This window comes from Cololabis saira, chromosome 3, assembly GCF_033807715.1.
Source record: "Cololabis saira isolate AMF1-May2022 chromosome 3, fColSai1.1, whole genome shotgun sequence".
NCBI classification, from domain to species: Eukaryota; Metazoa; Chordata; class Actinopteri; order Beloniformes; family Belonidae; genus Cololabis; species Cololabis saira.
The window spans coordinates 13,509,599-13,524,870 of record NC_084589.1 but is presented as its reverse complement, the minus strand read 5'-3'; the positions used below and the strand labels follow the sequence as shown (position 1 = coordinate 13,524,870).

General features: G+C 44.5%; 1 protein-coding gene across 8 annotated transcripts in view; it reads right to left on the bottom strand.

Annotated features, from left to right (window-relative positions):
• Positions 1-15,272, bottom strand: part of plecb (plectin b) — a 145,865-nt gene that overhangs the window by 52,076 nt on the left and 78,517 nt on the right. For 2 of the 8 annotated variants that reach the window (XM_061716302.1, XM_061716303.1), the window contains exon 1: positions 8,847-12,205. The exons of 5 other annotated variants lie outside the window; for them this stretch is intronic. In XM_061716302.1, coding sequence (XP_061572286.1) covers positions 8,847-12,057 — 3,211 coding nt within the window. In that variant the 5' untranslated portion in view covers positions 12,058-12,205. Of the gene's footprint in view, positions 1-3,943; positions 4,088-8,846; positions 12,206-15,272 lie in introns of those variants that run through there. One more of the 8 variants, XM_061716312.1, reaches the window with a different exon arrangement.

Below are 15,272 nucleotides of genomic sequence, written 5' to 3'. Positions count from 1 at the left end.
TTTCTCATTTGTGTGACAGAGCTATTTTAAATATCATGATATCATACTTTTATCAAGATTAAATTTGCACTTTGTTGAACTACAATGATTAAAAAAAAAAAAAAAAAAATGATAAAAACTACCATGTGTAGGCTACTGTTGATAATGACATAACACCTTTCCTAAAGAGTGTTCTCCAGATCTCCGGATCCCGTTTACAGCCAAACATGACCAACTGAACCAGTTTTGTGGGAGGAGGGCATGAAAAGCAGCTTTGCTAATAGCACTTGTTGAACAACGGCAGATAGTCAAAGAGCCTCAGGGTGGAGCCACGGCGGGGCTGTCTCTCCGTGCTGTTAAACATGAGACTGACGTGACTCTGGGGCAAACGAGCCGCTGCAACGCGAGCCTGGATGAAGGCTTGGAGCCGTGTCCTCGTATAATTAAGGCTAATCCCCTTCCAGCTGTATGTAAGAACCTTTGGAACAGCAGCACGGAGGAGAGAAACTGACACTTTCAATCTTCCAAAGTTGTAAATCTCTAATGCAGAGGGTAAACCTACCACACACGAAGCTCCTTCCCGTCCTAATGTGACCTCCACAGATCAAAACACAGAGTATTAAACCTACTAAAGATAACATGGATGCATAGATGGAACATACAAATAAGCAAACGGATAAATATGAAGGTTTCTGAACTTATACATAGTAGTTACCCAGTTAACAAGCAGTTAACAGTTAACAGTTAGCAGTTAGCAAGCGTTTCTGTAGCCTGCAGCTAACTTGCTTTTAGGTGTATGTATTACACTTCCTTTTTTATCTTCACAACATTGCTATCTTGTTATCTTGCATTCTTCTAGTGCCATACATCTTTAACTCTTGTTTATTCAAGAAAACAGATCACTAAAGAACCCCAAAGGAACTGGTGCAGCGAGAGTCGCCTGCTACTCCCAGTGGGCTTCACAGGCACCGTGCAGGGAAAACACGGGGTTCACGAGCACCTAGGGACTGTTTATTCATGTGTATTCATACAGGTCCTGCGTTGTAGAGTATAGCGGAGGCCAGGTCGACTTACTCCCCTCCCATGTGTTCACTTAGATCTTTCTGGTTGCAGCTGGTTTGCTGGCGACAGGCCTATCATCTGTTTTGACTGGAAATGTGTAAATATTACAGTCTATCACTTCAGTAGCTCTTCTCAGTGTCATGTTTACAGTATAAAAACATTCCCTCATGAGGTCAAATCTGAAACAACAGACAAAGATACAAATGCCTGTTTTGCACACATTTTCATCTTGCCTGAGAGAGAGACAGATATAAACGGAAGTTGTGTTTGGTTTAAACTTGATTAGCCAATAAACTGGGTCAGCTGAATAATGGGGCCTGTTATAGGCCTTTAATAACTAAACTTGATGCTTTGTCTCTGCGTCCCCCTTGCTGTTGTTGTGTCCTATGCCCCCTTTTTTTTGTCCTGTCACATCTTCTTCAAATCTTCTTGCTTTCTTTTAGGACATTTTCAGTTTATGTACTGTACATGAATCCCACTGTGTTCTACTCCTCCCTGCCAGTCCTTTACCAAATCCTGACACAGGCTGTCATGACAGGTGGGCCTTTGCCAGGAGGGGGGAATCGGGGGTAGCCAGGCGCCATGGGCGTGGCAGGGACGTTTTAAGATTGGACAGACTAAAAGGGGTGCTTCACAGGATGTTGAGACATTTCCAAACCTTTATGGCACAGCTGTGGTTCTACGAGTGCAGTTCTACGCGAGAAAGCGCGAATAAATGTTGTCACATCAGTAAAGATTTTTCATCAAATACACAAAGCTTGCCACTATTTTCACCACCTCTGATGGTACTGTTTCAACCTTCCATCGTTACAAACTGTGGACAGCTTTTAACCAATGCAATGATATCACAACTGTGGAAACTACACTAACAAAACTTCCTCAGGTCCAAACTCACCCTTGTAGGCCGACTTAAGAGACAAGCATGGAAACATGGAAGCATGGACGGTGTACTCGTTCCATATAATGGCCACGTTTTGGCTTAATCTGGACTGCTTCTGATATGTGGGCAAAATGTTTTTGACTTTTGGCCTTAGCTAGTGGGGTATGACGACTTTTGTCGGGGCTAGGCTTGGCCTCGGCTTGTGGCTGAGTTTGGCCAGTCAGACTCACTCTTAGTTAAGACTGTCGATTAAGTCCAAAGTGGACCAGAGAACGTCAGATGTACGTAATGTTTGACCCAGACCTTCTTTGCTATCTGGTATGGGTCATCAGTATAGACTGTTCTGATCCCCCTCCAGGGGGACTCTAGCTCAGGTCTCCAGATCTTTTTCCACTAACAATACCAACGCTGCCAACTGAAGAATTTCAGGATTCAACAGCACTAACTGACATCAAAGAGTTTCAAATACATTTCTATCTACCTGTCTTTATAAAAAATATATAATTTGGTTATGTAAGAGTCAATTTACAGAAAATCACAAAGTTGTGTTGTATTTTGAAAGAAAAGTAAATGAACCCCTGAATATTAAATCCTTCCTTTGTGATAAAGTAGCAATTCGAAGCTTTTGAAGCATATGTGATGTTGTGTCTAGTTGAAAAGAAAATATAATTACACTGCTTTATAAAAGTAGACGTAAAGTGCGAGTAAATGGCTGGAGTCTGAACCTTTGCTGCAATTCAAATTTAAGTCAAGCTATTTTCTCATGTTGACTGGTAAGGTAATTGTGGTTTACTGTTTTACTGATGATCTGACATCCATCAGTGACTCATTCTGCGGTATTCAACACCTACGATTGGCCCGCTCTCTGCATTCTTGAGTTATAAGTAATTTCTGAAGAATAGTCATGTCTGGTAGAGCAATAACTGGCGCATGTCTTAACACTTTTCCTCGTCTGATATTCGAAGGGAAAAATTGCAAAATCATTCTGAAGTCTGGGAAACAGCTTGTGATCAGTGCGTCACATGAACTTGTGAAACATTAAGAAGAACAAAGACGTCACAGCGAAAAGAAAGGAACTCAAAGGTTTTAGTTTCAACAACAACAGCAGATGCTCTCCGGTGACTCCGGTGGGACTGTGTTGTGCTGGTCGACGGCAGGTGGTCATCATTTAAGCTGAAATAGTTCAGGATAACACACTCGGCTGTCTCTCTGACACACACAAGACAGTAGGGCTGTGCAATTAATCGATTTTAAATCTAAATCGGATTTATTAATCAAGACGATGTTAAAAAAAGGAAAATCGGAAAATCGATTTTCCTTTTTTGCAGCTGGCTGCATTACAGACAGAGCTTGTTTAGTCATCTTTGTTTGGTCAAGAAAATTGTAAATGTTGTCACTTTACTAAACTCAAGGAGGATTTACAGTATCTTTCAATTACACTTCATTCCCAATAGGGAAATTTGTTTGTTATTTTTCTTTAAAAATAAAGATAAAATATTTGAAACAATTTATTCCATTGTCTTTTGTAGTTTTACCAAAAAAACGAAATCGAAATCGAAAATCGGGTTTTCAGAGAAAAAAAAAAAATCGGGATTTTATTTTTGTCCAAAATCGCCCAGCCCTACAAGACAGAAAGATTTGAAACAAAATTCATTCATCATAAAATCACTGCTGATTGTTGACCATCTGACGTCAGAGGAGAGAGAGAGGGAGGGAAGCTCCAGACCCCACTACCATCAACGTGTCCTCAAATGAAACAAAACTAGAGGGCAGCCAACTGGACGTACTAATAATTCAAGTCGGTTACATCGCGGACTGGTTTAAATATGGAACACGTTCCGTGCAGCGGTGGCAGAAGGTTCCTGTTTGTGACTCTGTCCCGTCTGAGTATCGGCTCCCGTTGAGATCACAACAAGCGTTCTCGCTCCACGTTGGCGCAAAACCTCTCCGACGATCAGCAGGCAGGCGGGCGAACACAGTTAAAACGCAGACAGACACGGCAACCTGACGCTGGTGACCTACCGGGTATTATCTTCATCTAAGAGACGAGCTGGGCAGGAGGCCGGCGGAGGTGAAGAAGTGGACGGCTGGCCGGCGGGGAGTCAGGAGGACAGGAGCGGCTCCAGTTTGTTTGTGGTGAACGCTCCTGTTTCTCCCTTGTCTTAAAGTTTTGACAGGCTGCGCCTGCTGCTTGGATCCGTCAGCCCGCTCTCCCGTCAGGGGAGGAGGGACCACAAGCCAAGCCTGGGGGACGGGGGCAAGAGTGAGGGGGTATGTGGGGCTCAGATAGGGCGAGCTGACTGAAGGCTATAAATACCCAACAGGGCCAGATGATCGCACTGTGTCACAGTTAGAAGCTGATGGAAGTGCTCCGACGGGACACTTGGCCAAGAGTGGCCCTCACAAACACAAGCCGCCCCTCCCTCTCCATTTCCCTGCTCCGCTCTTTGATGGTGATGATGATGGTCACAAGTCAATTTTCTGACAGCAGGTTGCAGCTCTGGATTATCAAAGTGATCTTTGGCTGCACTGCAGAGTCTTTTAGAGACCAGCAGCTTCCTGTGGGGTGTACCGTCATGGACATCCTTCCTCTTCAGTGCTCTACACATGTTAGACTTGTCAACAGAACTGTTTGCTTGTTCATTTCTTCAAAGCTTTCACTTACTCTAACTCACTGATGAGTCTCCCATGTGCACTAGGAGTCCTCTTAGCTGGGCATCCACTAGAAAGAGCAGCAGTCTAACTGTGATAATGACCAATACCTTAAACAGTATGAGACGAGTTTGTACCCTTTTTCAGATCAACTATTTGGTTGAAGTCTTTAAAGATCTCCTTTTTATGATGTGTGGATCACATCAGTAGCTTTTGATGAGCCGTGAATTTTAAATGTTTGAAAGTCTTGTTTATGTCTCAACCACACCTACAAACGGGACTCCAGCTGTGCAAACTCCTGACTCAAACAAGCTTTTGTTGAACGAATTCAAGTATGGGTTCACTTCCTTTTGTTCTCCTGTACTGTGAATGTTTATTGTGAATATTCGACAAGGTGAGAAACAAGAAATTGTCCTTTTCTGGCTGTTATCAACGTAGCTGTGTTCGGCATCGTCTCGGGGAACCTGAACCGGCAACAATAAGCCTAAAAGCTGACGCAGATTTGGACGTGCCGTAAACCAGACCAACCTTTCAAAAGGGTTTAGAGACAGACATGGCCAAAGCATTCAAAGTTCATCCCCTGCTGCTTTTGGGATCAACGGTAATGCTTCACATTCTCTAAATATAGAAACTTCTAGTATACATATGGCTTTGTGGATTGCACTGTTGACAATTTGCTCCCCTGCTCTCTAATACTAAAAGCGACTGGACGCAGCATGCAGCCTCTCTTACTGGAACAATGCTGCTATAAACGGACCACTCACGGTGAAATGAAAAGCATCTCGACAGAGAAAATTATGAAGAAGAAATTGGATAAGAAGGAATTCCTTCATTAACATGCTTATGTGTTGCTTTCATCCTCTCCTGAAGTCAGCAGACATTTCACAAACGCCATCATTCACGTCACGTAGTTAACAGATATTCTAAGCTTGCACCGGCGGGGGGGGGGGGTTACCTCTTGTCTCACTCTGCAGCAGTATAGCGGCTCTGCTTTGTAAACACCGCTGTGCTGGAAAGCAGCTGGTGGATGTCTCGGGAGAAATTGCAGCGTGAAGTGATGGTCAAATGCTTGGATACATTTTAAAACAAGAGCTAAAACCTACAACTGCCTGCTAAACACGTGGACGGCTTGGAGAGTGGATAATCACATATCCAGCTTTCTCACAAAACTGAGGTTGAGTTAGTCATCCTGGGAAATGACTAATGTCTCAACTATCTTGGCCAAACCCTCATTATATTCCACGTGTTATCGATCACGCCGTCTCTGGGTTCGGTCTTAGCTGAGTTCACTGTAACATTGCTGCAATATCTCTACAGGCCGCCATTAAATGTGATTTTAACCCATCCACAGCAGCTCAAAGTAGAAATTCGGTTATTAGATTGAGCTGTTCATCCAGACGCTGGACAACTTCAAAAAGGGGTTAAATCAGGAGAATTTTAGCACTAATCTTCCTCTCTGAAAGAGAAGTCCTACACAGTAGACCCATTTGGGTCTAATCTCCACTCCTTTTGGCACTTATAGCTCCGTTACGACACTGACAAGTAACACACTTGCGCAATGACAGCTTTGACATGGGAATTGGGACATGTTGTGAGCGGTAGGTGTGGCCCAAATAACCAAAGAAGATGAAGTATTCTGCCATGTCTGGTGGATATGTGGCCACATTCAGGCATCCACACTTACCTTGAGTCAAAGGCTGTCATTCAGAGCTGAATAGGGGCTAAAGAAAACTTCAGATACGGACCAAGTTTGGGGCCAAACAAGCTGAACCCATGAAGCATTGAAGGCTGTTATCTCAGATTTCAACCAGTGTGCATGTCCTAGTTTGTAGAAATGTAGACCGATATGTTCCGACTCTAATAACGAAATACTAGAAATGATTTCACAAGTGCCGTCAGCAGTAAAAGATAGGTCACAGCAGCTAAGGACGCTTACTTTGTTTAGGGCAAAACATCACTGTTGGCCAGAGGCTGCAACAGCAACGTGAGATGCTGTTTTAACAGCCAAATCCCAGCAGAGTCTACATGAGTTCAGACTTCCATTAGCTCCCCCGTTTTGATTATTTTACTCAAAAAGATCAGGGTCCGGGGATGTGGGAATGCCCTATTCTCAAGTCCCAGCTCTAAAATAATGAAAGGCACGAATCTACAGCACACAGATGCTGTTTGTTTACCCATCACACAAGTATGCCCTGGCTATGATGTCAGGGATGAAAACACAAGAGACCTGAGAGGCATGTGGGGGAGGATATTTAGATCACCTTCCTCTCGTGCCATGTGTGGGCAAAGTTGAAACAGCCCTTCAAGCACTTTTCCATCTGAAGGCCACATCTAATGTCCAAGAGTGACTTTGAGATATAACAGCTGAATGTTTGTGGCACAATTCATATTTTTTCAAATCCTTATCCTCTTTTTGAGGCCCCTGATAGAAAACAGCAGAGAGAGATAAAAACTGTGATGTAACAAAAGGAGACATTCCAAACTGTATTTTTTCTCCTCCCTGGGTCAGAATGAGTTGGGTAACATACCAAGAATACCTTACTCAGGACTAAAAGCAATGCCTCTGCAGACCACGGTCCTCGTCTAAACTCATATGTGGGTGTGGTGGAGGGTGGACTGGAAAGAGTGTTCCATTAAAGCTCACTGATAAAAAGAAAACAGGATGAAATATTGCTTTTTCATTTTATGATGCACTGCTTGAAGTTTCATTATTACGTCTCTCCGACTGAATTTGTGGCTTTTGGTCAATGTGACGCATGGAAATGGGTAATGGACAGCAGATGTCAGCAGTGCGCTGCTCTGTCCATATCTGAAAACGCCACACGTTCACCAAACCTCCACAAGTGAAACCAAATCTCTGTGTGTGATTTTCATGTCAGTTATCAATGCATCAGTATCAGTGCGTTCTTTTATACACACTCTGCTCAGTGTATGGAAAGATTAATGTTTCTGTGGATGGGAACATTGCCGCAGAGAGGGGACTAATTTTTCTGATAAGTGACACAGATTGAATTAAGGAGCCACAGTGCTAATTAAATCCAGATCTGTTGTCATGTGTGGATCCAAACAAACACACCCTTAGAGCTGCGAGGAGCCTTTTCCAACTTCCTGACTCTTTGTCTGTTCGTTCACACCCACAACAGAAAACGCCCATGCAAACTGCTTTTCTATGTGCCCTCTGAGAGCCATAAAAATGAAAAACAGAGATAGAAAACAGCAGGAAAAAAATGTATTTACACTTTTAAAACTTAAATTTTGTCCCAGAAGTTGGTGTCACGTGAATGTGATTCATCTTTCTTTTTTTTTTCCTATGAAACATTCCACTTGGGCAAACCTCACTTCATCCTGGATTCTGCAACGTTTTCAGCATGTGGTGTTATTATCACATTGGCTCCACTGCCCCCACATCATACCCGTACCATTGCATAAGGGTGTGCAATGGCATGCTTATCTCTAATACCTGACGGACCGGCGGGGCGGGGGGGGCACACAAAACAAGCACAGAACGTAAGCCAGAGCCAAGAACACTGTATTACTGGAGCAAAGAGGAGAAAAACTCCCAAACGCACCACACCCCCTTCTCTTGACTTTAACTCATGCACAGCTATATCTCTGCAGGGACGAGGCGAGGCTGGATCGCAGCAAACAGCCCCACCTTGCTGGACTGACGGCAGGTCTGCAGAATCTGATTGGCCCAATGAGATTACCATTCTCTCTTGACAGTGTGCACAGTTTAATTCATTTCCAAACAGGAATGGAAGTCTCCACCCTGACACGCATATGGTTTTGTAACTAATGTAAAGGGCTGGAAACATGCTCTATTCTGCCAGAAAACCTTGAGTGTAACTTTCACATGTGAGGAAAGCATGCATGGAATCTGTGACAGCTTTACAGAATCCCCCGTCCGTTCCGACACACACATGAGCAAATCACATCCACATGCAACCGGTCTCTTCTCGCTCTCATTCTGAAACTATTCCTAAAGAGAGAGACTGTTCCCAGAACACAAAACCCAGCCTCTGTAATGTGCAACTCCAAACCATAAACTGTAATCAAACCATCCTAAATAACAGTTTGGAAAAGAAGCCCAAAGATGTTATTCGCGGAGTGAAACAGTCTAAGTACATGATAGAGAGGAGCAAAAAGTGGCAATAGTGCCTACCTAAGACCTCCCACTGTTCAGGGAAAGGTGGGAACCTTCATGCAAGTGAAAGTGCATCACATGTGCAGAGAGAATAGGGGCAAAACAGGAAGTAGATGAGCTCAAACAAACCTTCAACAAAGTTTGGCCATGTCTTGTCCTCCGGCTCGTCCAGTGAGTGGTCCCACTCAGCCTCTGGTGAATCTCCTCGGTCCTTGACCCCCGCCGCCGCTGACAGCAGAGCTCGCTCTATGGCCAGTGCCTCCAGAACATCCAGGTCCAGTTCCTCCTCTTCCACCTCCGGCTGCACAGGTGGAGGAGGCGACTGTCCTTCGGCAGCATCAGAACTAATCAGCTGCTTCACCTCAACTATTTCCTCCACCACTACAATTTTCCTCTTCATGGCGTCTGTGTCAAGTCCCTCGGCCTCACAGGTGTCAGTCAGGTGAGGCTGGTGAAGCTGAGCGCTGGGTGTGGCAGTTGCAGAGGGTGTGTCCTCCTCTCGTCCCCTCTCCTTCTCTTCCTCCCGCTTTGAGGCCTCGGAAACAGAGAGCCTTTCGTCTGTTCTGCGCTCTGCTGCCTGACTGGCCAAATGTTGTGCAACTATGGGAGGCTCTCTTTGCCTGACGAGAAGGCTGGCCTGTGCCTCAGCTGCCTCTGCTGGTGCTGCTGACGCTAATTCTCCGGCTGCGGGTGCTTCCCTCACAGTGGAAGATGTTTCTGGTTTCGGAACCTCCCGCTGGATTTTTTCTGCAGAGAGCCGAGCTGGCTCCACCTCCCCTTTGTCTGCCGGGGCCTCAGAGAGCACAGCTGCTGCCTGCCTGACTTCCTCACTGCACATTCTTTCAGGAGTCATCTTTGAAGGAACTTTAGTTTCTGTCATTTTAGAGGCCGCAGCGGGGTTGTCTCTAACTTCAGCCTTGTGCAGCGTTGTTATGCCAGTGGATGGCAATGTTTCTGCTTCAGGCAGAAGGACGGGCTTTGTGTTCTTAGTTTCTGATTCTGGTGACTGCTTAACCTGCTTTTTTCCTTTCCCCTTCTTCTTTCCCTTTGAGGGTTCCTCTGCAGGTTTTCCTTCATTTATCTGGGATTTAGTTTCGTCAGCGGGTTCCTGAGACTCTGACGGCAGCTCAGGGGTTTTCTCTGCAGATTGAGCATTTACTTGCCGGAGCCCGACTTGACTTATTTTCTGCTCCGTCATTGTTTCCACTTTAAGGTTATAGATTTTCTCTGATTTCGCGGGCTCCATGTGGGGCAACATTCCCTTTACCTCGCCCTTGGGACATACAGGTCCCTGTGTGACCTTGCTGTCCTTGCACTCATCAGTCTTTTCTTTTTCTTGCACATCCACTAGAGGCGCTGCAGCAACCTCTTCTAATGGCATCAGAGCTTTTTCAGGTCCAGTCTTTTGTTTATTTAGATCCTCCCTTTTCTTCTCATCTGGTTGTTTGGGGATTTCTTTAATTTGGATGGTGTTACTATCCAATTTCACTTCTGTCTTACTTTTGCCTGATGTCTTCACGGAGGTAGACGCAGTTAAAGGCTCTGAACTAATAACAGGTGTAGGTTGGATGGTATTTTCTGCCACTCCCTCTGGGGACTTTTCTTTAGAGATTTCTTTCATCTCCATCCTTGACTGAGGCGGTTCCTCAGCATTCTCACCTGGAGATTTCTTTTTCTTTCTCTTTGATTTTGATCTTCCTCCAACCTCTTCTTTGGTATCTGTTACTGCTTCTGTTATAGCAGCGTTTTCTGTGGACAGAGTGGAAGTGAAGATTTCTTTGATTATTTCAGGCCCCTGTACTGCAACTGCAGGGACCTCCTCTTGCAGGACTGGTTCATTTTTCTTGTCATGTGGAATTTCCATCACAATGGTTTTCACTTGTTGTGTGACCAGCCGTGTCACCGTACCCTCCCCTGTTGCAGCGTTCCCATGCGCCGCACTCGCCTGAGGTGCTGATGCAGTCGTAGTGATGGTGGTAGTTTTAACGCCAATTGTTACGGACTCCTTTACAGTTGTAGTTTTCACAGGAACCCTATCAGCTTCAGGCTTTGCTGAAAGATTCCCTGCGACCACTTTAACAGAACTTGGTTCCTTATTCAGTTGGACTTTGGGGATTCCTTCTGCTGCCGCAGTGGACTCCACTGGTTTGTTTGTGGCGCCTTCATGTTTGACTTTGAAGTCCTCCTGAACTGCTTTGGCTGGTTTTTCCACGTGCATTGAGGCTTGGGCCTTGATATTTGTGGACTTCATTGATTCCTCAGGCACATTTTCTTTTTCAAGCTTCCCATCTTTGACATCTTTATCAACAGGTTTGGTGCTCAAAGGTGTGGCGCTGACTTTGGAGGTTTCTTGAGCAGATTGCATGGTAGGAGCTGATTTGAGCTTCAGTGTATCGTTGAATGGTTTAGCAGGTACACTAACCCCTGCAGGTTTTGTATTTATTTCTTTATTTGTTTCGGTAGAAGATGATTTAGCTGGAACCTTTGATGCAATAGCACCTGCAGCCGCACCAGCAGCCGCCACGGATAATGATAGGCCTGTTACAGAGGATGTAACAGTTGTCCTTGATGCATCCTGCTTCAGTGATACTGTGTGAACAGGAACAGAGCTCAGCTCCTTCTCCTTTGGGATCTCCATTACTCTCCTCTCTTGAGATGCTGCTGGCTTCTCGTTTCTCAGATTAGGCTCCTGAAGAGGGACTCTCTTCATCTGGTTCTCCTGCACATTCATTGATTCCCTGTTGAAGTTGGTTCCCCTCCTGTAAAGAGGCTGTTGCTGCTTCTCAGCCTCAAATGATGCCTTGGCTGTGGCCTGATCTCCAGTCAGTGGACGACCCCTGAATCTGGGAACATTATACGGATAATTATCTCGTTCTTCAGAGCCCATCATTTTATGGCGGTAGCCTTGACGCTCGGCCAGTGCATCCTGGCTCTCGGCTTCACCCCTGCGTCCCGGTTTGGGAACATAAGACGTGGGACCTTGTACAGATTGGACATGTGCAGCACGGTGGGCAATGGCCAGAGTGGCAGTTGGCTTCCTGATCCTCTGCAGTGAAGATGGAACAATCTCAGCGGGCAGGTGGAGGTAGTCCCGCAGGTAAACAATGCCCTCGTTGGTCAGGTACCAGTAGAAGTGTCTCCACGCAAATGTCTCCTTGACATAGCCTCTGGACTTCAGAGAGCCCATTGCACGGATTACTTGCAGGTTGCTCACATCTTGTATTTCAGGGTGCTTGATCTGAGGCCGTTTGTCCTTCTTGGCCACCATAACACCATCCCTAAACAGGACCTCATAGATGGCTCTGAGGTCCCGCATGGGCATCAGCATTCCAGCAACCATCGTGATTTAAATCTGTAAACTCTGTCAAAATTAAAAATCACAACATCAAAGACGATTAAACGAATGTCCCAGGCCTTGTGGTTTGAAAGAATCCAGAAACGAAACTTGTTGCCACTTGACTCTCAGTTGAAACTGAAAAAAGTTGAAAGATCAAAGTCTTAATTGTCTTACTGTCTCTCTCGTGTTCCTGCTGATCCTTCAGTTGTTGTATTTATGAAAAAAGAATAATCCTTTTTTTAAAAATAAAGTCAAACGTGCGCTGCCCCCTTTATATTAAGGGTGGCAGGGAATGAAGAGTCTCTGTTCGGCCGAGATGGCAATGACAGAATGGAAGAGAGGCAGCGTGTGCGAAAGACTGAGGGTGGGAGGGAGCCACACGTCTCAGTCCAGCTCCACCTACCTTCTGCCTCGTATTCTTAGAAAAAAAAACTGGCATGGAAAAAAAATCTCACTAAGTAAATACAAGTGGAGGAAGTAGAGAGAAAATAAGTGTCTCCAGTAAACTGAGCAACGTCAAATAAGTGCAGCTACGGATCCATTCAGAGTGCACAAGCACATGTTCTGTAGCTCTGTGACTTTTACAAAGGCACCCACCCACCCTTGAGAGCACACGCCCCCCCAGATCAACGCATGCACACACACACACCTCTCAATCCTCTGGCTGATACACACCTCTGGTGTGTCAAACACCCTGGTCCAATGGGTGCGCTTCACAGAGATTAGTTATAAGAAAACTAAAACGCCCATTTGGCATAGTTCCATCCTGTCCGGGACGTCCTAAGGCGACGAGCTGGAAACACAGGCTGGACTGTAAGGTCTCCAGTTTTACACATTTCCTGATCAGGTATCACTGAAGAGCTTTTACTCTACACACAAGGTGTGGTGTTCAGATCTAATGACAGACACACACACCTTCAGCTTAGGATGCTGATATTTAAGGAAAAAAAACAAAAAAACAAACTATATCTATAAATATGCCCTCAAGGGGCGACGGCATTTAGCGAATCTTTTTATAGACAAGATGTGAAAAGACAAAAGTGGCTTCAACAGATGCAATAGTGGTCTAATATGTCCCACACATATTTAGAAATATATTTTATTCATACGTGTTTGCATATTGGTGAGTTTCCAAGCTCATAAGAAAAGTAGACTGCATAAACCCATCAGTATTTCCACATGTCTCATTAAAGTGATGCAACAGGCTGTAAAGCACCCTTCAGCTAACATTAGAGCTTGAAGATATGAACCAAGAATCTGTTTTGCACAACTATATAAAGAACTGTGCATTATACCCAACCTTTTCCTGCAACATGATATCAGATTTCTTTCCCTAGGTCACTTCTCTCTTCGTACATCTGTCTCCTTTCCGTCTCTCAGTGCCAGAGAAAGTGTCCTGCCATTTCCAGGAGAGCTGGAAACGAAACTGACAACTGCTGCTCGGAGCAGAAGAGGACACGCTCGCTCATCCCGGCGAGAAGACGAGGATATGCGGAGGAGCGGTGTAAGCAGACGGAGGCGCGTTCGAGCATTGTGATCTGCTTGTAAAATTATAGTGGAGGCGAATGAGCCGCTGAGAGATGATGCATTTCCCCTGCAGTCTGAAACCACTCCAGTACACATCCAAGCAGCGGTGGGAAACTGTTTTGCTTTTATTTGCCATGGCAACAGTCAAATGAAGTAAGCCAAGTCTGAGTCAGACACATATCCGCTTTTACGTCTGCAGAGAGCATGGACAGCTGGACCAAGCCGTCATTTACAGGGGCATTATTTGCATGTTAGCACCGGGTCAAACTTTAAATTGGAATCAACATAAAAAATATATATATTTGCATGTAAAAATCATTGTTTGTAAATGGAGTATACTTTACAAACAGAGAAACTAAAACTTGCAAGAAGTTAATTATTATACATCTTTTATATTTGCAACCCCATTGCTACAAAAGTTGGGACTCTAGTGTATGTAAAGGAAAAATAACTCAAATATTTAAATTGAGGAGATGTACCATCTTAACACAAACAAACAAAAAAAATCATCTGTTTTTGTTAAATAGCAGCAACACATCTCACAGAAATGGGGAGTGGGTGATGTTAACCACTCTGAAGGACAGCTTTTTCTTTTAATAGCAATCGATATCTTTTGGGAAAGGGAAGAAAGCTGTTGCTGGATGTTCGCAGAGCAAAATATTGTCCCGTTATTGTCTAATATAGAGGTGTTACATCCAGGTCCAGTTCCTCCTCTCGACTTCAGTCTACTTTGTTATATTTTTTTGTGTCATAACGCACCGCATCTTTTCAGTCAGGAAAACATCTGGGCCGTGAGAACTCTAGTCTGTACTTGCGTTCTGGAGAATGGAAAACGGCTCAGATGCTTGGGTGAGTCGGGAGAACGTACTGTACTTGGGAGGACGCGAGAAGGCATCTCTCTCTTTCTGCAACTGGAACAGCAGCGTACTTGTGTCCTTGATGACATCACATCTGAGCTCACAGGCTACATGTGTTGCATGTCTACAGCTTAATTGATTATAAAAACAAACCCTAAACACTGAAACAACTGAGCCGTATATTGCTCCCGCTCAAGTCTTTATAACCATTCCTTTACACGTGTGTTTCTAATTGATTTCACACCTGTGTATGCCAGACGTGTTACAAGCCGGGTCGAAGGGGAAAAGAGGAAAAACATTTTTTCTTTTTTAAGGAAATTTTAAAACAGTCTATCTTTATAACTTTATCAGAAATATAAAGTCATAATGCCAATATCCTCACATGAAAAATCTTTAAAATGCATTCTGCCAAACACTATTACTTTCCCTTGTTGGTGCGAAATAAATTCTAGCATTCTATATCTCAAGTCAACACACGCCGCCTCAGGATGCATCCTCCATACAACAGCCGGAGCAAAAACACATCCTGGTTCTTCTTCTGTACATAAGTTCTTGAGATCAGAACAGTATATCAGCTGCAGAAGATGACGTTTCACAAGAACACAAGAACGCATACTGAGAAACGGCCCTGGACACCAGGCACCTGGGTTCTTCTGCTATGAATCCATGCTGTTGTAATGGATGCAGTGAGATGTTTAGCATTGTCTTGCTGAAATATGCAAGGTCTTCCCTGAACGTGATGTTATCCGGCATTGATATTTCCTTTCCACACTAACAACCGGCCCATTCCAGAGGCAGTAACATAGCCTTGTACCATCAGAGATGCAAGTTTTT